A 23,649-nucleotide genomic window follows, 5' to 3' on the forward strand; every position below is an offset into this window, starting at 1 on the left:
GTATATCTGTAGTAGCAAGGTGGCAGAAAATAGGAAAGCCTTTAGACTGAACATAAACATCTGTTTTATAGATTTTTTTTTCTGTGTTGGACTTTGAAAATGTCTTTGCTTTGATTTAAATTTCATAGTTTCCTATTTAATATATGAACATAATGAGATCCATTTTTTGTTATTGTCATTACAGGTTTTGGAAGGTGACAATGAAACCTGAAGAAGTTGTATTTCTAATATGATACTTGAAAGTTAGTGACTGCTTACCAAATTTTAATGAAATATGACTTAGAAGCATTGATTTGTGAAGGTTTATGATGTCATCGGTTTCGACAGAAAGCAAACTCCAGCAGGCTGTGAGCCTGCAAGGAGTTGACCCAGAAACATGCATGATTGTATTTAAAAACCACTGGGCACAGGTAATGTATGAGTTCCCCTTTCTCTGCTGGTCTTGGTAGCCCAAGGGGCCTCCATCACACTGAACCGGGGTTTCCTACCTCTGAGATAGGTAACTAGGTTTCCAGACACACAGGGAGGGAAGCCCTTTTAGATAGGAAGGAAAGTAACTTTCTCTTCTTGCTTTCCTGGAATAGGTATCTGGTTAAAAACCATGGTTTTCATAAAAGCAATTAGGGAACATGCATGTTCCTCAGATATTTTTAGAAGAACAGCAGCTATTCCTTACAGTGACTTTTAACATCACTTTGCAATATACTTGACCATAATTACATCCTCTCTCTTTCTCTCTTCCCTGCTGATTTTCATCCAGTTCTTAAACTCTAATAATACTAAATACACATTTATTAAACATTTACCAAGTATGTGTTGAGTACTTCAAATACCTCATATCATTTAATCTTCTCCACAAACCTATAAAGTAGTTAGTATTAGCTTCCTCATTTTACAGATGAGGGAATAGAAAATTATAGAGGTTTAATAACTTGCTTAAGGTTATACAACTTGTGAGTTACCAAGCCAGAACTTAGACCTTGGTCCCTTGGCTCCGGAGCCCATGTGTTTGACCTCTGCAGTCTACCATTCTTGTGCTGGTGGTCCTTATGTAATTTAAGCAAAGAAGATGCCTGACTATATCTGAATATATGCCTTCTTCATTACAAAGCTGATTATAAATTTTTTTTTGATTATTTATCTTGACTTCTATAACTCTGATCTGCTTGTGTGGATAATTAAGGGTTGGATGTTTATAAATTTACCAGCCCACCCCTTTCCTCAGGGAGTTTACAAGTAGTAAAATAAACAAAATTGGCATTTTTTGCTACTTATCTGACATGCACTCCCCAGGTGAGCTGGTAAGTGGCTATTTATGTGACAGCTTTTAAATGACTGCCCAGTTCCTTCCTGTGGCTGGAAATAGCAAATGGGTTAAAGCACTAAGCTTGTAAATCACAGCAATTATTGGGGACACAGTTTAGATCAAAAATGAATAAAATCAATTCTGCTTCAGGGTCATTTATACTTTGTAGCTTCTTGTCACTACCCAGCATAAAGCTGCCAAGTTTTTTTGTGCATTTCCCATTCTCTGACTTTTTACTGTTAGAATTTTCATGGGTTTGCTATGGACATTAAGCGTACATCAGCTTTGGTAAAGGGAAGAAAGTATTAAAGAATTTAGGAGCTTTCTAGATAATTAGAGTAATTATCTTTGGCTTTGCACTTTTATAAGTATTTTAAAGCAGTGGCACTAAAGTGGAGTGGCAAACCCTAAGGGACGAGCCCAGTAGTCCCTTGGGTGTGGAAAGAATATTTTAGAAAGCCTGTTTCTATCTTTTAAACATTTCTGTTTTGTGTTTACAATGTACATAACATATTTGTATATTGGCACATGTATGTTTATTAATTCATTTAATTATTTGCGCTTTTTTTTTACTGTTAGTACATAATAAGGTGTTTTGAATTGAGAACATTTTCAGGTCCAGTGATTTCATTTGTCTGATGATGCCTATCATTCTAATATGCAATCTTCGCTCCCAGCCCCATTTTGTTTATTTGTTTGTGTATAATACCTTTGATTACAATCATTTCTGCTGGGGTAACTGTGATGTGATCCATTTAGTGTTCTGTAACACTTTCCAAAGGACAGGTATATCATCAGTTTCTTGATTATATTTGAATCATCTGCCCTATCAGATTCTGTCCCAGACAAGCATTCTCCAAAGCTGTGGGAGTGCTGTTAGAATGTCCTAATTCAGGAGTGTGTCAGTACTTTTTCACATTGTTGAAAGAGTAAATATTGGTCCCAGAATCATCATTCATTTCTATTACCAATATGAATGACTTCAGCATTATCAGACATTTTCGGTTATCTGAAGCGTAGTACAGATACATAGTACCCTCCTTTTAGTATAGAAAAATATTGAGTTGAAGGAAGGATTACTATGTCAGATGGAATGGTGTTTAGTCGTTAAACATTTCCTTTTGTAAAGTGGGGACATTCTTGGTCTTATTGTTGGCTCAGCCATTTCTTTAACTTTGGGCAGGTTTTTCCTTTTAACTTTTTAGGCTGACTTTTCGTTTTGAATAAATCTGGAGAATGCCCTTAGTCTCTGTCTACAGAGGCTCTTGAGGGCCTTTCTGTTACTTTTATGAATGAAAACACTGGTTGAAGAAATTTATGTCGGTGTCAAAGTTGTTATTGTTCAACTGAGATTTACTGAGCCCACATTTCCGGACTGTCAGTATAGGTGTCACAGGTGGGACTTAAGATGTGTAAGCCTTGGTCTGGACTTTTAAAGACTGTATAAGCTCATTTAGATGATGATGCATTATTGTAAAACGAATAACAATGATTATAGTAATTAAGTCAAGAAAAAAAATGAATACAGTAATTAAGTCAAGAGACAGGACGGTTATGGCTGGAAATGGCCTGAAAAAAAGGAGAAAGTGAGATTTTGCTAGCTTGGCTATGGAAAAAGAAGGTTTTGATGACAGACATTTTAGAGAAGGGATATTGGGAACAAATGCTCCCAATTTTGGCTTTTTTCGATAGTTAAAAAAAAAAAAAAGGAGGATGGGCAAAAAATATCAGCATAAGGCAGAGAAGTGGGGCCGAGTGTGAGGTAAGGAATGGGAACTTCAGTTGATAAAGATGAGTGCTATTTATTCATTGTTTTGGAGTTTCATACGTTAGCACTTTGCTGTGAGTTGTTGAAGCTGGGGGTGGATGAAGAGCAGTTGCAGAGGGTTGGGAAATGAGCTGAACTCTGATATAAACTCCTATGACTACTGTGACGGCAGCCTCTGGGCTCCCCTGAGGCAACCCAAGAAAACCTGTAAGGCTGGTAAGAAATGAGATATAGACAGAGCTGGCCAACAACATTTTATTTAGTGTGGTGTCCTGTTACTTGCCTGGTACAATGCTTTTGTGTATGTTAAATTAGGAAAAATAAAGACAAAAAAAGCCTGTGGTGTCCTGAATTCTTCTGTTTGTTAGGATACTTATGTATAAATTCAACGTAATTAATATATCTTCAACAGGTTCTTTTTTACTATTTATTAGTAGCCTCTATTCCAGAACCATAGTTAAAAAGCAAACATTGATAGAGAAGGATATCTACTTGTCCACTTATACCTTATCGTCTGTCAGGGGCAGCTAGTTATACAACCAGCCATCATCCAATCAGTCTGTGATTCGGGGGGTTTGCCAGGGTAGAGACCTTAAATGGCCCAGTGGTGTACTTGAATTTACCAGCTGTTCCCTGGGTCCAGTGATCTCATGGCATTCCCAGAATAGTTCTAGAGTAGACATTCAAGAAGAGTTGCATTCCTAATAATGACACTGTTGAATCCAGGCTATAGGAAGTAGCCCCTGTACTTGGCCTGGCCTGTACTTCCTCTTGCTCTCAGAGATGCTATCTTGCTCCTTAAGTTGCTAGAGCAGTGAATCTAAAACCCAGATCTGTCTGGGTCTTTCCTCTCATTGGACCTTTCAGTGGTATCTGGCCACCTACAGGCCAGGGATGGCACATAGCGTTCTTTCTGTCCTGGCTTCTGTTAACCCCTGCCTCTCATTTAGTCTCCAGAAATGCGGAGTTGCCCCCTGCCCTGGGCAGTGCCCATCATGCTGTTTCATGCCCCTGTGCCTTAGGCACTTGCTCTTCTTTCAGCCTGAAATATCCCTCCCCCTGGTTAAATGCCTCTCCTTTTACGGGCCTCATTTAGGGCATCATTTCCTTTAGGAAACGTTCCCCGCCTTCTCTCATGCTTGAATATCACCTTGAGTGTTCTTTCACTGTTCCACCAAACATCTTTTTATATAATTATTAATATTACTTCTTTAGAGACAGGATCTTACTATGTTGCCCAGGCTGGAAGGCAGTGGCTGGTCACAGGCGTGAACATTACACACTATAGCCTCAAACTCCTGGGCCCCAGTGACCCTCACACCTCAGCCTCCTGAGTAGCTGGGACTACAGACCTGTGCTACTGTGCCTGGCCCAACTACCTAAAATTACATATACAGTATCTTCTTTCTAACTTCATTACAAGCGCCTCAAGATCAGAGTCATTTGTAATTTATCTATATCTCCAGTGCCCCAAGTAGAGTGTATGTAGGATATTGTAGATGGTCCTTACACTGTTGAACTGAAAGGCAGACAATATGAAATACAACTTTAGATGACCTAGGCAACTTAGGAAACAGCTTTGAACATACACTGACTTTCAAACATTGTGTAATTTGCTACCAGTAAGATCTCTGGACTTGCACTCAATGATTTGGAAGAGTGTCTGTACGTGTTTAATTTTTATAGTGGTCTCCAAGAACAGTTTATTATCTAGTAGACTGTTGTTTTTGTCTTTTGCCTTTGTGTCTTTGCTTTTTCTGAATGGAAGAGAGGACAAAAATCATAAGAAGCATTTGTCCACCAGGTTATAAACCATTGAAGTATACTGCTATGTGAATTAAATCCCCTACACTATTTTTAATGGCACAGTTGTACTTTGTGAAGCCTTGTAGACCTTGCTATATTTTTTATCTGTTCGTTTTAAGCATTGAATTCTAAATGGTGTCTGCTCTTAGAGCCAGGAGAACAAAGGAGGTAGGTTTGAAAAAAATCAATTGAGCTGGATGCAGTGGCTCATGCTTGTAATCCCAGTGCTTTGGGAGGCTGAGGCAGGAGGATCACTTGAGGCCAAGAGTTTGAGACCAGCCTGGGCAACATAGTGAGACCCCATCTCTAAAAAAAAATTTTAAAAATTAGCCAGGCATAGTGCATGCACCTATAGTCCTAGCTACTTGGGAGGCTGAGGTGGGAGGATCGCCCAGGAGTTCAAGGTCACAGCACTCTATAATTGTGCCACTACACTCCAGCCTGGGCGACAGAGTGAGACTGTCTCTTTTTTTTTTTTTTTGAGACAGAGTGTCGCTTTGTTGCCCTGGCTAGAGTGAGTGCCATGGCGTCAGCCTAGCTCACAGCAACCTCAAACTCCTGGGCTTAAGCGATCCTACTGCCTCAGCCTCCCGAGTAGCTGGGACTACAGGCATGTGCCACCATGCCCAGCTAATTTTTTCTATATATATTTTAGTTGTCCAGATAATTTGTTTCTGCTTTTAGTAGAGATGGGGTCTCGCTCTTGCTCAGGCTGGTCTCGAACTCCTGACCTCGAGCGATTCACCCGCCTCGGCCTCCTAGAGTGCTAGGATTACAGGCGTGAGCCACCGCGCCCGGCTGAGACTGTCTCTTAAAGAAAAAAAAAAAATAGATTGGAAATGCACAATCCTGTCTTTGTTTCTAGTTAGTTGTTAATAACCCAGAGCTGTTGCTAACCACTCTTGGCCTCCAAAAATAAACTGCTTTATAATTTTTTAGACTAAGAAAATGTCAGAGCTCCTGTAGGGTAATGATGATGGATGAGGAAAAGCCAATGGGTTTAGTAACTTCTTTTATCTTGGAGTTGGTGGAGATGGGAAAACACAGAACAATCTAGATTGCTTAAGTCAAATGTCCTCCCACAATAATGAAAAACAGATAATGTACTTTAGGTATAGTATCTTGCGTAGACTTCCAAGTAGCCTGACTCTGTTAAAGAACTGCCGAGCATCTATACATGGGTTTAACATGTATACTGTATTTGAATCTCATTCTCTTGCTCTGTTCATCTTCACTCTTTTGGTCTGCACCTTATAATAGACTCAATGACAGAGACAAATTAAGGTGGGCCTTTGAGAGATGAAAAGGTGGGAGGTATTAGAGAACACTGGTTAATCTTCTGAATATCTTAGTTAATTGATATTTGTTAACACTTAAAAAGTTTGTATCTCTCTTCCTGGCCTTACAAGTAGCCCTAAACTTGTCAGTAGACAGTAAAGTGAACAAATGCTATGCTTCTTAAGATAGATAGCTGAGTAATTAACTTATGCTTCTATTTAGACTCTAACGTGACTGAGCATGTTGAAATGTTGGCAGTTTTCCTACTGTGTGCTTGGTGATGAGTTTGAAATTAGTGTTCTTTGGAATATTAATACATAGATTATTACTCCTAAGTCCTTTCCATAGCTCCTGCTTTATCTTGTTTTATCCAAGATTTAGACAAGTCTCCGGGGCTTAGGACTGGAGCTGACATTAAATAACTGGTGCAAGTGCACACATATTATAAAACTATTACCTTAAGATAAAAATAAATGACTTGGTAAAGGTCTCCCTGTGGAGATAGGTGTGCAAGGAATACCTCAAATTGAAAGACACAGCTGTTAAGTAATGAACAAGGACTGGATGGAAACTTACATTTCTGTAGTTATTTGGTACATTAAGTGGAATTTGGCTTAAGACAGCTCAATCCTGCCGTTCTATGTGATGGAAAATGTTGCTTAGTAACTGGGTTTTTTCCACAATGCCATTTTAAATTAGCATTCCAAAGGATTTGGAAATACAGATTTTACTCATGACTTTCTTGAAATAACTAGGTTTTAACCAAAGTAGCAAAAATTACTATCTATTGATGCATGTATATAAGACACAGAACAATATCAAGTGGAATTGAAGCTAATCTCTTGACACAGAAACATGTTTGTCGTGAAGGGTAATCATTGGTTAGCTCAAAGTACAATTATGTGATTTACGTAGATCTTTCATTCTGAAAGCATTTGAGCTTCCTATTTAGAATTTTCAATTATTTGAAATTCAGGGTGATTGTCATTGACTGATAGGGGCCATCCTTTCAGATAAGGATGGGAGTATCTGATATTACTTAATGAAAAAAATGTGCTATTTGTTAATCTTATTTAGCACTAGTAATCCTCATTTATAGGTCAAGTGCCTTTGAAATTAGATTACATTTAGCTACATTGATTTGATGATTATTTGAATACCATTGTTCACATTGTTGATTTTTGTGTGTTTCTTTTTAGAACTGTGGTAATTTACATGTAGATCTACATGTGATTCAGGCTCACGATTCGGATGTGTATATATAGGCCTGTATTTGTTAAAATTTGTAGATCAACAAATGCTTAGCTATGATCAGCAAAACATTCAAGTGGCTATTTCTGATCCCAACTGGTTTGTTTAATTAATGAGTGTGGGCTTTATCAGGTGTTGATTAGTTTATTAGATGATACTTTCTGCCTAGCAAATTGAACTTGTTTTGTAATGGAAATATTTGCAAAGCATATTTTACTTGCTTTTGTTCTCTTACCTATTGGGACCCCTCCCACCCCATTAATTAATTATGTTTTTTCCTTGTGCTGAATCCCTGAGCCTGAGAGTATATAGCTGAGAAGAAGCTGGGGCTGGGTACTTGAGGTAAAGTTGAGAGTATAAGACAGTAGATAATCACAGGAATAAGCCAGGCCTGGGGAAGCCACTGTGAGTATTATGGAATCATGGCATCCACAGGCCTGGAAGGTCAGAGTTGGTAAGTGGATGAAACTAGGCGACAAGCAGAAATTGGGGACTCGGGAATATTAGAGTTTGATGGGAATGGTGTGAGAAGAGGGCACAAAAGGAAACAATAAAGAAAAATCTAGGTCACATCAGAAATCAGTCTGCAGAAACTGAAAGAACGATGACACCATTTGGGTGGCAAACCTGGGACATCTGAATAGAACTTCTTTGGCATTTCAGTGCAAGTTGTGCTCTAGCCAACAAGCTTCTTAGGCACTCCCTGCCAGGGTAGGGACCAGTCCCAGGGGTGGGTCCCAGAGCCCACTTGTAAAAGCAGGTCATGGGTGTGTCTGCCTGGAAGAGAGAAGGAGGTAGCCTGGGAAGGTCCTGACACTTAAGAAGAGAGGTTAAGGACAAGTGGCAATAGAAGCATAATCAGCACTTTGCTGAGCATTGTGTATTCCATGACTCACAACCCTTGGTTGTAACACACCCATCTTCCAGGCAGTAAAACCACCCGGCCAGGGCAGAGAATGAGTAAAGGGGGCTTAATGTGTCTCCTGTGTCTCTGTCCATTAACCCAGAAGGCAGTATAAAGGAGCAACTATTAATATAAAACGGGTAAAGTGCTTCAGTTTAAAAGCTGGTATACAGTTTGCATTCTGTGTAAAAATCTTAGTTCTCTTTTTAAGATTTTTCATAGCATAAAACCTTTCCTTTCCTTTGGAAAGGAATGCACTGGAATAAATAATATAATAATATATAATAAATTATAATATAAATGAAGGTTAATTAATGAGAAAAATGTACTTTATGATCATGTAAAGAGTTTTGCTGTACATTACAAATACACATATGTAATAAATATTTACATGCACATATACAGTATAAATATACATGTGCATATTTATAAATTTATATTGCTTAGGAACTTCTGAGAATTAGGAAATTTGTAATTATTGTTTTTAACATAGTGTTTTGGTCCCTTTTTTAGACATTAGTACAAAATTACTTTGTCTACCTTTATTTTTATTTGTATTATGAAATTAGATCAACTTACAGGAAAGAAGAACTAATTAACCTTAAAATCTCATTTATGTCTCTTTGACTCACTTTTAGTCATACATCTGTCAATATATTTGCTTTTTCACTTAAATTATTTCATGCATACATTTGCGTGTAATGATATAATTCACGTAGTGCTTATTTGTAAAAACTATTGTATGGTAATATAGCATATTTTGATTATAATTCTCTTCTTGACCATTTGGGTCAGTAGTATTTTTATCTTTCATTATTGGAAGATGTCATTAGTATGAACTTTTTTAAAAATCATTTTTGGATCGTTGCCTTGGGACATTTGCCTGAAAGTCAGATTAACAAGTCAAAGGGCAGTAACAATTTTATAGCTTCTGTTACATATTGACAGATTGTTTTCCGGAAAGATCAAGCTAATTTTCCATGCCACTATCAATGTATAAAGCATAGTCCCAGTTTTAGACAGTTTAGACAGCCTGAGCACACATGAAAAGTACAATTACGTTTTTACCCCAAGGCCTAGCTGTAAAGATAGCTCTCATAAGTAAGCTCAATATGTGGACTTTGAAATTATAGAACCAATAAAGCGTGTAGCTAATTTGTTCTTCTGAATGTGGAGCCTTGAAGTTAGGGACTCTTGGGGAACATGTGGTGTTGAGGTGGAGGTGGCTTTTGGACCCGTGTAGTATTGTGACTGCACTTTATGAGGTGTTGTCAAAGCCCAGAGCAAAAGGAAAGGTGGAGTGCCCCGTCCCAGTGTTTCTTCTGCCAGCGAGGTTGTCAGGCCTGCGAAGAATTCTGGAGGGCTTGGTGGAGGTTGTAGGATAATGGGCACACTTTGGAGTCAGGTGTGCAGCAAAGGGGAAGAGAATATCTAGATGGCTTCAGTGTGGCCACCAGTCTGTGGGCCATGTCCCTCCTGGGTAGCTGCAAACCAAAGGTTTTCCTCATTAAAAATGTCAACTCAAGAATGTTGGGGTGATTTTTTCTTTGTGATATGGCATTATCAAATTTATAATGGAAATTGATGGAGATTGTAGATTCTGTGGGAATCCATTTGTTCTGTAAGGATGTACTTGTCTGGTCTACAAAGGTTTTTTTTTTGTCCTGATTCTGACAGGGGAGAAACATAGAACTTTTCCTGAGAAACAAATAGCCCTCATTGCTCCTGCATGCTGACATAGCATTGTACATTTGCCAGCTTCCCTAATGACTTGCCAAAATTCCGTGACCTAAATACTTGCACAGAACATGCAACAGCACATCATAGAACTGGACCAGGAGGGTACTGCAAAAGACACACATATTCCATGCAATTCAGAAAGGCAAAAAGGAAGAAAGATAAAATAATTGATAAAATGTTTGGTTGTTTAAAAATTATTTGTATAAAATTTAAAGGGAGTAAATTGAATGGGAATTGTAGAAATTCTAAGTCATAAAGTTAAATGGAAGTTGGGATATAAAATTGGTTTAATTTCCAGGTCCCAAAGTCGAAGTCAGTATCTGTGGGCAGAGAAGCATTCAAATGCCAGCAGTGGAGAGAGAGAGAAACAGACCAGGGCCGTGACATGACCTATTTAGGGATTTATTTATTTTTTATTGTTAATTGGTTTTTTTGTGGGAAAGTATATGTAAGAAAATAGGCCATCTTAACCATTTTTAAGTGTATAATTCAATGGCATTAACTATATTCACAATCATTACAACTGTTCCCAGAACTTTTTCATTACCCCAAACTTTTCTGATATAATTGGCTATATCAGAATATTTTTTAGCTTAAAGCATTCAAACCTTTAAATTTCAGTGTATGCTGGGGTTGATTCTGCTAGTTATATGTCTGTTGTTCATCAGTTTCCTTTTCTCTTTTTTATTGCTACAAGCTTGGTTGAAGAGAGGGTGCCCATCCAAATAGGGGAGGGAAAAATATTGTTCTGTCAAGGGCATATGAGTAGTCGTGTTCCTCTGCTGAAATCTCCAAAGCAACTCTATTTTTAGGAGAACACAGGTAGTCAGGCTTCCTTTTGCTTATTTAATGCATTTTAAAATTTAAAAGCAATATTATGTTATTGACAGTCTAGAAAAATTTAAGAAGTCCTCACTTTGAACACTAAAATGATGATTACTTTTGCATGTTTCTTTTGAGTCTTTTTTTCATGTACTTATTTCTGACATAGTTGATAATTACGGACCTCACATATACAAGTAGCTTACTTTTTCATCTAACATCACCTACAATTTTTCATGTTGCTCAATAATCTTCATAATAAATAGTTCAAGAAATGCATGTAGATTAATTTACGTAACTATACTATTTTCTTTGATATTTAAGTTGCTGAAATTTGTAACTATTGTAATTGAACATCTTCCAACTTCCTCTTTCTGTAGTTTAACCGTTTCATTTTATACTCAGGAGAGAGACACACACACATACACACAATGCTCACGTATATCGTGTAGGCGATGGCTCCTGTATTTTTGGCAAAGATTTAGTAAAGTTGATAGTGGTGTGTTTTTGTAATTATGATAAACATCAGATGTATGACAGATGTTTGATTTGGTTACAGGTTGTGAAAATCTTGGAGAAGCATGACCCCTTGAAGAACACCCAGGCAAAATATGGGTCTATCCCTCCAGATGAGGCCAGTGCTGTGCAGAATTATGTAGAACACATGCTCTTTTTACTGATTGAAGAGCAAGCCAAGGATGCTGCCATGGGGCCAATTCTGGAATTTGTGGTCTCTGAGAACATCATGGAGAAGCTCTTCCTTTGGAGTTTGAGAAGGGAATTTACTGATGAGACTAAAATTGAGCAGCTAAAGATGTATGAGATGTTGGTCACCCAGTCACACCAGCCTCTTTTGCACCACAAGCCCATTCTGAAGCCTCTGATGATGTTGCTAAGCTCTTGTTCGGGAACGACTACCCCCGTTGTGGAGGGGAAGCTGGTTGTCCTACTCAATCAGCTCTGTTCCATCCTTGCCAAAGATCCATCCATCCTGGAACTCTTCTTCCACACCAGTGAGGATCAAGGGGCTGCCAACTTCCTCATCTTCTCCCTTCTGATTCCCTTCATTCACCGAGAGGGGACAGTGGGCCAGCAAGCTCGGGATGCTTTGCTGTTCATCATGTCCCTCTCAGCCGAGAACAGCATGGTGGCCCGTCACATCGTGGAGAACACCTACTTTTGTCCAGTAAGTTCCTCTCCTCAGCATGTTTTCCACCCACTCCCTTTTTCTCTTCTGTGCTAATGATAAATACTTTTTTATTCCCTTTTTTCAGCAAGTTGTGCCTGGCACCTTCTATGGAAAGGTGTTTAGAAGAAACCTTTTGAAGGGAGCAGAGGGATCTAAGTTGAGATGCTATTTGGCTGAGCAGTGTCAGCTCAATAACAGCTGACAGAGGAAGCTATATGTGTTACCATTTCTTGGTTCATTATTATTGCATTAGGAATGCTTTTAGTTTTTCTAAGAGCATATCCTGAGAGATTGGTAAAACCTGTACTTTCTAAATCCTTAGCTTTTCAGATCAATTTTGTTCCAATAAATCATGGCATGCAGTAAGACCCCTCACGGCTGGCTTTACAGATTAATTTGTTTCTCAGCAAGATAATGACCATTAGCTGTAGTGTGTTTGGTGGTCACAAGAAGATTAGGTGGTGGGGGAGGTTCAGCAGGCATTTAGTGTGCAGGGGTCACACTGACAACATCAAATACTGGCAAGGATATGGAGCAACAGGAACTCTCATTCGTTGCTGGTGGGAATGCAAAATTCTACAGCCACTTTGGAATTCAGTTTGGCAGTTTCTTACAAAACTAAACATAGCTTTACTATGTGATGTAGCAATTGCTCTCCTTGGTATTTATTCAAAGGAGTTGAAAACTTACATCCACACAAAAGCCTGCACATGATTGTTTAGAGCAGCTATATTCATAATTGCCAAAACTTGGAAGCAACCAAGATGGCCTTCAGTAGATGAATAGATAAATAAACTGTGGTACATCTAGAAAATGGAATATAGTGTTCAGCTAAAAAGAAATGAGCTATCAAGCCATGAAAAGACACGAAGGAACCTTAAATGCATGTTACTAAGTGGAAGAAGCCAATCTGAAAAGGCTATATGTTATGTGATTCCAACTATATGACAGTCTGGAAAAGGCATAACTATGGAGACAGTAAAAAGATCATTTTTTTCCCCAAGTGTTGGGGCAGAAGAAGGGATGAAGGGCAAAGCACAGAGGATTTTTAGGGCAGTGAAACCACTCTTTATGATACTATAATGGTGGTTACATTTGTCCAAACCCATAGAATGTAAAGCACTGTGAATGAACCCCAATGTAAACTATGGATTTTAGGTGACTGTAATGTGTCACTGTAAGTTCATCAGTTGTAACAAATGTACCACTCATGTAGGGGATGTTGATAATAGAAGAAGCTATGCATATGTGTGTGCTGGGGTATATGGGGTATGTCTGTATCTTCCATTCAATTTTGTCATGAACCTTAAAACTGTTTTAAAAAAGTAAACTGTTTGAAAAAGGCACTTTTGTGAGGGAGCTATACAAGGTTTGGGTTTTGGCTTATTTGAATTGTTTTGGGTAGTTCTGCTGTTAAAGAAGAGCAGGCATTGTAATGAATCATCAGAATATTCAGGTGGTTCACTTGATCAACATGAAAAAGGCAAATGTTAAAAATATTTAAAAAAGCAACAGAGTCATCAAGTATCTTGAAATAAGTCTAACAAACAATGAAACGCCTTTATAGAGGAAATTATAAAACCTTATTGAAAGAAGTAAAAGAAGATCTAAATAAATGGAAAGCTCTATAGTTTGTAGATATTGTGTAGATGGGACATTCCCACAAATCCATAAAGTTAATGCAATTTATGTTTTACAGCTTTTTTATTATGAGAAAAAGTAAAATGCAGAAAATTGAGAACATTAAAATGAACACCATATACATACCACCTAAATTCAAAATTTGTTAATATTTTGCCATTCTTTGGTATATTTATCATCTATACTTTTATTTATTTTTTCTGTTCCATTTGAAATGAAGTTGCAGGCATCACATACTTCAGCCTGTATTCTCTACAAATAGGGACATTCTTCTACCTAACCATAATACCATTATTGTACCTGAGAGAATTATATAGTAATTTCCTAATATGATCTAATACCCAGTTCTCCCATTATGCCCAAAATTATTTTCATAACTTTTCCTCCCCCAAGCTAGAGTCCAATGAAAGGTATGCATGTAGCTATCATGTCTCTTTAGTCTCTGTTAATATATAGCAACCTGCCACTTTTCTTCCCCGTGACATTGACTTTTGAAGAGACCAGGCCATTGTCTTGTAGAATACCCCACATCCTGGATTTGGTTGTTCTTTGTGTAGTTTGTTGTCCCTATACCCATATTTCCTGCAAATTGGAGTTAGGTCTACCTGCTGCATTAAATTTAGGTTAAATATTTTTGGCAAGAATACTTTACAGGTGATGCTGTATACTTATGGTATTATAGCAACAGGCATGTTAACATGTTAAGACACATTAGGTTGTCCCACTATTAGTGATACAATGAGACACCAGTTAATACTTACCAGAGTGGCTGTTAGATATCTGATAATACCAAGTGTTACCAAGAGTATGGGAAAAAAACCAAGAAATTTTGAGAATATGAATTGGTATAATAACTCAGGAAAGCAGTATGGCAATATTTAGTAAGATTGAATATCTGTATACCATGTGATCCTGCAGTTTCATTTCTGGATATCTGGCCGAGAGAAATCTGGCACATGTTTATAAGGATATATAAACAAAGATGTTCAGTAGAACAGTGATTTGAAGAAGAGAAAATAGAAAAATATGAAGTGAAAGATAAATAAACTGGTTTATTCATACATCAATGGAATGCTATTCAGTATTCAAAGTGAATGAATCACATGTATTATCATGTAACTACATATATGAACACCAATAAATCTAAAAACAAGTAAAAAACAACAAAAGGTTACATACAGTATACAAACAATTTACGTAAAATTTTAAAACACAGAAACCTAGTGTGTACTATTTTTTGGATACATATGTATACAGTAGAAGTACAAAAATAAGCACAGGAATAATATATGCTAAATTCAAGACTATGGTTACTTTTGGGGGATGAAGGAAGGAGAAGGGATGGTAATGAGATTGGAGTAGGGTTTAGTTCTATTTGTAATGTTTTATTTTTTGAAAAAAATAAAGAGTGCTATGAAGAAATTATGGCAAAATGTTAAAATCTGTGAGGTCTTGGTGATGGGTTTCTATTCTGTTTTGTAATATTTTATAATTTAAAAATTTAAACATATTATGACAAGAATGGAGCATGTTTTAATGTTTAGATTTCCACTTAAGTCTGTCATAAGCATATTTTACTGTGTAACTGTTGCTTTTACAAAACTGTGTTTTAAAACACTATGCAGTTCATTAAAATTGGAGGGAAAACAACATCTCCAGCTAACCTTATTTGCTAGAATGAAACATGAGCTTTGTTGTGTTAAGGTGCCCCTCAGGATAGATCCCATAATCTCATTTGTACCCAGTTTTCTATAATTACATCTGACAACATAATTAAAAAAAAGCCCTCTTTATGTTGAAGATAAAAACATACTCTATTAACCATCCGGCTAAGGACCACAATTGACAAAAAGCTTTCTCTAATTAGTATGATTGTCAAAGTGTGTTAGCATCAGGCTGTTGGAAGAGTAATGACTCTTTCAGGAAATTGGACCACTTTTGGAAACCTTTATTGTGATATTTGATAGGAATAGCTTGTTGGTTCTGCTGCTGCTTGTCTCAAGATGTGCTTCCTCAAAAGGAGGAGAATGAGGACACTCTAGGGAACAATTTGGTGCCAACAGATGGCTGGGGACTAAATGACCCTATCACTTCCTTTGATTTTTTTTTAACCAAATATTGATGGTTAGATCTGTACCATTTGTTACATATTGGCAAATGTAGAAAAGAGCATTTACATAAATCAAGAAATGCAAATTAAAACAAGCATCGTTTAGGTACACAGCCGCAGGTAGAAAGTTATTTAGCCCATATCCAAAATTTATGAGGCTTTTTATTTTGGCAGGTTGTATCAAATGGTCCCCACCAGGTGTTTTGCTGTGAGCTTCGAACTAAAGCCATCTGCTAAAAATCTTTGTGTTTGCTAAAATTAACTGGGTATCATTAGATATTTAAAGTTAAACATTACTTGACGTGTTCGGTGCTTTGTGCATGTCATGTTTCTTTCCTCCTTTGGAAACGTTTCTATGTGTAAAACATTATGCTAATCTTGGTTCGTGCATTATTTTCTTTAATCCTTGCGACAATTCAGTGAAGAAGCTGAAATTTAGAGAACTTTAATAACTGCCTGTCAGTGACAGAGTCTGGTTCAAAACCGTATTAGTCTGACATTAAAATCCATGGTCTCAGCAACTGCCATGCTGTACTGCTGCCAGGGAAGTTGTTTACTTTTTTGTCTGTTGTTATCCATAGAAGATAAATTTAAAATATTGGGTTAATACTTAATGTATTGGGAATAAATATAATGTTTTACAATTAACTTTTTGTGATCAGGATCAATAAAAGGCTAAAATAGTGGATGGGCATTTTATTTTTAATTAGCTATTAAATACATATATAAATTTTTTATAATTTAATTTTTAAGTTAAGAAATGAAATTTAAAAGTAAACAGATTGTGCTATTAAACTCTTCAACCTGGAAAAAATCACCTACAAACTTGTGTTGCCTCTCCTTTTCCCTTGTCCTGTTCTCATAGTCCTCTATATTCCTTTGGATGGCAATTGTCTTTCTCTCACTTACTAGTTGGTCAGCTGTCTTCTTCCTCTCACCTGGTCTAATTTGTTCACTGCTCTTTCCCCAGCACCAACCTTGCATATGCCTGGCCCACAGTCTGTGTTCTAGAAATATGTGCAGCATGAGTGAATGAATCTGAACTCTGAGAAAAGCCTTGGAAGGGAGGATGTAAATACTAGTAAAGATTCGGAATCTTGTTCCTAAGACTGTGCAGTACTCTTTATTCTGCAGAATATCTTCTTTCTTGTTTCTTTGCCATTAAGAAGAAGGTATCAGAGACACTTTGTAGTGGCAGGAACATGGCAGGACTCCCCGTTCAGCTGTCACTTCTGTATGGGCAGCGTCCTGTACAGGGAGTATCCTTCTATATGGGAGCATCCTCTGTACGCGGAGTATCCTTCTGTGTAGGAGTATCCTCTGTACAGGCAGGATCCTTCTGTATGGGCAGCTTTCTCTTTGCATCTCAACCATGCCTTTTTTTAGAACACTCATTTTAAGAAGTGACTATTAGGTGTGTGTTATTTTTAATTACTGTCGCTGATGTATGTAATTTGGAAATTAATGTTGCTGTAATTATATTGATATACTGAATAGTTATTCCCAGCTTTTTAGTCAGACAAATTAAGCCTGTCTTTATGAATTCATCTTCAAAGTCTGAAAGTGGTTAAGAAATCAGGAGTATGCAGAATTAAAGCCTTTGTTCTGTGGTTAATTTAGCATGAGTTAGCAAATGTAATTGATTTTAAAAATGTGGCGTCAAGATTAGATTTCTCTTCAAGGAGAACTTTTGGTCTGTGTTCTCTTTTGGCAGAAGTTTCTAATTTGTAACAAGTAACTCATTTGGGTCACATTCAAAACTGGAATTAAAGTGGTTTGGGTATGTTGACCAGGAATTAAATACTTTAAATAGGGGGCATTCTCCTTTGGGACTATAGAAGCCCTGATTTTGAAACAGAGATAAATGTACTATCTTGTTTACTATTGTATTTCCTATACTTAACATAGTACCTGGCCTGAAATAAGTGCTCAGTAATTTTTTTTAGTGAGTGAATGAATGGGTGAATAAAGGTTATCAGGGAATAGAATGGAGAAATGTACATAACCTTTTGGTTTCTCCAGTACCAAAATAGTTCGTCTTTTCTCTCCCTGCTCTTTGTACTTCACTGTGGGCTCCTATAGCATCTCACCCACCCCTCCTAGACCCTCCCGCAACTTCATCTGTTTTGTCTGTGCTAAGACCTCTCCCGGCCTAGACTCTGTTGATTGAGTTGGGTATGTTACTCACGGCGGTGGGGGGTGGGTGGGAAGAGTGTGTCTGAAACTTATCATACCTGACTGGACAAACCTCCCATACCTTCAATGTGGACTGGAGTGAATGAGTCAGACCAAGTGAGATGGAGAAGACAGGCAATAAACGAATAGATGCAGGATGACTGCTGCACAGAGGGATGCATGTAGTGCTGTGGGAACAGGACAAGGGGAAAGGAGAGGCAACAATAGGTCTGTAGATAATTTTTTTCCAAGTTTAACATACCTGGCCCCACACCTCCTTCTGACTTTCTGTTTCTGATGCCTGGCACTGTGGATTATTTTGTCATGTCTCATCTGTCTGATTCTCCCTTTCCTCCTTCTCTCTCTGGTTTGGAAGGCTTGAGGAACCATCTACATGTAGATGGCTCTAGATCTCCATCTATAGCCCAGAGCTCTCTCCTAAGCATCAGACCCATGTGTCTGTCTACTGGGCTCTCCATTTGGATGCCCCACAAGCTCTTCATCCTGGCCTAGAACACCTTGCAGAATTTGGTTCCTATTTACCTTGCTGGCCTCCTTTTACCTATAATTCTATGCTCTACGAGTACTGTACTTGTCTTAGTTCCTGGAGAAGATACCATCTTTTCTTTCTCCTTTGAGCTTTTGTACATGCTCTGCGTGGAATCTCCTTCCTTCCACCACTCTTTTTCTGGCTAACTCCTTTGAATTCTTCAGCACCTTAGACATCATTTTTTTCTGAGAACATTTCCTGCTGCCAACCCCTCAAGTCTGGGTTAGGAGCTTTTTGTACACCCACAGCACCGTAACTTTTCTGTTGTGTATTCTGAGTATTTCTAACACTATTATAATTGCCTGTTCATCTCTCATTAGACCGTGAGATCAATGAGTGTGTCACTACTTCTTTTCTGAGCCTAATTCGTTTTGTTTTCTTAAATATTTCCATCCCATTTGAGGCCATCGTCACCTCAGAATGTGCTCTAGGGCAGTAGCTGACTTCCTTGCATCCAGTCTGTGCTGTCCCTGCCCGTCCTGTGCACGTCTGCCAAGTCAGGGTCTCTAAGATGCTGCTTAGCTAGCATCTCTTCCCAGATGGGAGGCCTCCAATGTGAAATTCATTGTTTTACTGGTCTTATTTATGTTCCACAAGGTAAAATCAACAAGCACTCAGCAACAAGCACTGTAGCATTACTACATTTCTATCTCAATTAAAGGCATCATCACCATCTTCTTAATGACCAAGTTGGATAACTTGACAGTTTTGAGTTCTCACTCATCCCATTTATCAAGCCCAATGCTGTCAGTTTAATGCTGAGGGAGGAAGCTTTGGATTAACACCGGACTGATAGATTTCATGGTTAGATCACTCTTACACCCACCTTCCATGGGATGCTCAAATTTATTCTCTACTCTCTTTTCTTATTGATGATACCTCACTGTAGACCCACTTTCACTCTGTTTGAACTCTTGTCATCACATCTAACTGTCCCTTGCTCCCCAGTTCTTTCTCCTTGCTATTGTTTGTAAAGATCAGATGAGATGACATATATGAAAGTGCTTTCTAAACTGTAAACATTTGCCTGTCAGTCATGACTTTAAACGTGCAAGGAATTCCAAGGAATTGCAAAGAATCTTTCTCATGAAGCTCCCCATGGTTCCTACCATTGTGACCTGTCCTGGACCACCTTAATCCAGGGCTTCCTCCTATAGATTCGGGTATGTACTGTCTTCTGTGTTTGCAGTCGGTGCATTGTACTGTAATATATTGGTTTTGAATTTGTTCCTCTTCTGAATTTCCTGTGGCTGGAATCATGTTTTATTCATCTTTGTGTGTATCCTTTTTACTCCCCTGACCCCAGGCCAGCATAGTGCCCAGCACATAAGAGTTGAGCCACTTCTATCAACCGTGTGTATGTTAGCCAGATGGCTCTGGTACTGCTGTTCCCTCTGCTGGAGTTGTTCCTCCCTACTGTCTCCACCTGCTGAATCCTTCCTAGCTAGCTGATATCCTCCAATACCTTTAATACCTTGCTACTTAAAGTTCAGTCTTGAGACTAGCAGCATTGGTATCACCTGTGAGCTGTTAGTTGCAGGTTAAGAACTTTGGGAAAGAGTTTATTACATTTTTATTTTTGAACACAGGTACTTGCAACTGGGCTCAGTGGTCTCTACTCTTCCCTGCCTACAAAGCTAGAAGAGAAAGGCGAGGAATGGCACTGCCTTCTGAAAGACGACTGGCTTCTACTCCCTTCTCTCGTCCAGTTCATGAACTCCCTGGAGTTCTGCAATGCAGTCATCCAGGTACCAGAGCACTGTCAAGGATCCCTTTGTCCTGGTTCCATGCAGAACATAAGCACCACAAAGGATTAGTTTATGAACATTCACTCTTTTATTTTAATAAATGTTTACAGAATGTTGATGCTTTAAGCCCACCGAATGAAGGAAAATGTTAGTTTGTAGGTTGCCAGGAAGGTTTAACTGAGGAAAAAAAGAATAGATTTTCTTTATCTTTTTTATAATGTATTAATTCTGTTTTGATTATCCACTTAACCATCAAAAATAAGTTCAATACCTAACTCATTAAATAGATATTTTTAGGTTTCTAAGTACTTCATATTATACCACTTTTACTTCAAGGTCTTCTTGGGAGTCTACAAAGAAAAACACTTTATTTTGCTTAATGGTGCATACTACATAAAGAATATTGTTATCCCGATTGAATTTAGAAGAAGTTAAGCATCTTCTTAACAACACAAATTAAATTTGCTTTGAAATTGGCCTGCTTGGGGCAAAAAAACAACCACTGAACTCTTGTGTATTTGGCTTCTTGATTAGATTTTTACCTTTAGATTTCTTGTTACTGTTTTCAATAAAAAATTTATATTTAAGGATATAATAGGTTTTCATCAAAAATGTTTTACTTCTATACAGCATAAATATTACCTTAATATTGGATTTATTAAGAAATCAAGTTTTCTTTATGGTGATTGTAGGATGAAAAATGTTAGTTATAATCTGTTTATCTACCAAATAAAGAAATAGCTTCTGGAAGAAAATACAAGTAAATGACTTTAGTTCCCATCTCAGTTTTATTGCTAAGTCAAAGGAAGTTTTATTTATATATAAGATAAATAGATTACATTTTAAGTTATTTTTACCTTTAATATTGCAGTCTATCAACATTTTCTTACAGAAGTGTGTGGAAATAAAAAAGATGGAACCACTGTTAGTTCCTCCCCAAATGTACACACACACAGAGATTATAAGTAATTTAAAGATCTAGTCTCACTTCTGTAGAAATTGCTTTTTAGTTTATTGTTTGACTTCATTCACTTTTTTAGAAAGAGAAGTAAAACTTACAGGCATGGTTAAGCACAGAGAAATTATATATTTCATACTATATTTTGAAATTGAAACCATATACTTATAAGATTTTTTTGTTTGGGGGGACTCCTGAAAAGGTTACTTTACAAGAGAAATTAGTAAAGGGTTACTTATGCAAAATATCTTTTGGAAATCAAATATAGGAAGTGTTGTACCTCTGATAGTGTTTTCTGCTTTTGAACATTATCTGTTTTTTATGAAAATATTTTTCCAAATGCCTTCCTCCCCAATATAATGACTATCAGAAAATGCGTCTTCAAAATGAGAAAATTCTTTCTGGTAGCAAAAGAAATGTATTCAATTGTCTATTTTGATAGTTACACTCTTTTTTAAAAAAAAAATTAGTCACAAGTTAAGGTGTGACCTAGAAGAAGTTAGGGGGAAAAATTATTCTTTCCAGTTTGCTAATTTTAATATATGAATCCTTCTACATATTCTATTTGTTGAATTTTTTTTCAAACAATCACTTTGAAATTACCAATTTTTTAATTTGTAAGTTTAACTTCTGCTAATTTTAGCCAAGCTGTTTGTATTGGAATAAAGCATTTGAAAAAATTACATGGCAATGTGAGGTTTGAATTACTCTTTAACCATGAAATAAATGTCCAAAATATGATTTGCTTTTTGATTCTGGGATGTATACAGAAATGTGTGATTTTAAGAAGATTGATCGAACCCTTTGTCTTTTTCATGACTGCATGTTTCTCTCTTAGGTGGCTCACCCCTTGATTCGCCGTCAGCTTGTCAATTACATTTACAATGGGTTTTTGGTACCAGTCTTGGCTCCTGCTCTCCATAAGGTCAGTGATTGGCTGTAATTTTGTCATGTAATTTTCTGTCTGTTTATGGTACAACTGATGGAAACTGAGGAGGGTAAACACAGTGCAATTGATTTGATGGTGGCTTTTAGCCTTATTTGTCTTATCATTCCATCCGTATTTCTTAGCAATATCAAACACAGGTCTTAACAATGGCTGCAGCTGAAGTCTCATGGGCTTCATTTGATAGAATACAGTATTGTGAGTGTCAAGGAGGGCAGTCAGTGTAAAGGAGAATTGGCAAATAGACTCTGACTCTGTGCCTGCTTCAGTTCATGGGAGGCGGCTACTTGGAACTCTTCGGTTAGCTGTCCTCCGAAGCCAGCTGTGTCTGTCACACAGGATGCAAGGACTGCTGCGGGCATGGAGGGGGCAGTGGTAGCATAAGTGCCATGGATTTGCTATCTCCTTAATAGAACATAATTTTTTATTATAGCAAGTTTGTGACAGCAAAAATTAAAGTGAAGCCAAGTTAAGGGCCCATCAAAGGTTGGCTGTCTCATTAGCACCACTCTGAATTCCTTATGACTCTCTCATTTTGTATAATAAATCAGCTGATATCTTTTCCATTGTGAGCTGTCAGGAGGCACCCATAGACCTAGAATTCTAATTTTAAGGAGTTTTTTTCTTTACTAAGTAAAGAAACTTGTACAGCATTTAGTTCAGAGGATCTTTGCCAAGCTTTTTGAGTTACCACCTATGGCAGGGAGAGAAGAAAAGAGCAACTTATCTTACATTGTTTTGATGGAATTGCCCACCTTTATATATATATTGCCACCTTCTATACCCTGAAGTTCCATTTTTATGTGCTCTTATTTTATAGAATCCAAGAATACCTGATTATGGTAACTTTGAAGCCTTGTTGTCCATGTGATGGGGTTTCTGGTTTAGAGCAGCAGGTCTTGATGGAAGATGTTCATCTCTTATCATTTAGTGCCTTTTGAGCACAGTGGCCACATTTTCCAGAACAAACAGAGTGCTTGGTCTGGCTGGGATTTTTGTGTTACTTGTAGGTTCAAGAGGTAATCTTTGACGTGGTTTAAACATTGAAATACTGAGATTTCCAGGTTATTTCAGTGGTTTATGGGCACAAAGGGACCAAGTCTGTAAAATTAGGTCTGTCTTGGAGAATATGGGGGGCATAGCTTTGGAAAATACTAACCTTGTATTTGTTTCTAGGTTGCCCTTTTGTCTGTCAGTACTTTGCTGTTCCAGGGATAGGATGGGTGTCTTGCATTGGATGCCTCTAAGCCTCTGCGTGGAAGAATTTTCCTCTGCAGAGGAATATAACAGTGCTATAGAAATTCTTTGGCCGTAATTATCCATAGACTTGCTCACACATTTATACTTTCTTTCTCATTTATTTCCATCCTTTACCTCACTGATCTATTGACATAAAATAATTTCCCATCATTATTATAATGGTGATAATTATTGTAATTACTATTTGTTCAGTATAT

General features: G+C 37.6%; 1 protein-coding gene across 1 annotated transcript in view; it reads left to right on the forward strand.

Moving 5' to 3' along the window:
- FHIP1A (FHF complex subunit HOOK interacting protein 1A) overlaps positions 1-23,649 on the forward strand; it is a 217,068-nt gene that overhangs the window by 134,389 nt on the left and 59,030 nt on the right. Inside the window, exons 4-7 of the mRNA XM_045552111.1 lie at positions 185-410; positions 11,435-12,061; positions 20,130-20,288; positions 22,085-22,171. Of these exons, the coding sequence (XP_045408067.1) occupies positions 306-410; positions 11,435-12,061; positions 20,130-20,288; positions 22,085-22,171 (978 nt within the window). The 5' untranslated portion in view covers positions 185-305. The remainder of the gene's footprint in view (positions 1-184; positions 411-11,434; positions 12,062-20,129; positions 20,289-22,084; positions 22,172-23,649) is intronic.

This window comes from Lemur catta, chromosome 5 (assembly GCF_020740605.2).
Source record: "Lemur catta isolate mLemCat1 chromosome 5, mLemCat1.pri, whole genome shotgun sequence".
In the NCBI taxonomy this organism is placed as follows: domain Eukaryota; kingdom Metazoa; phylum Chordata; class Mammalia; order Primates; family Lemuridae; genus Lemur; species Lemur catta.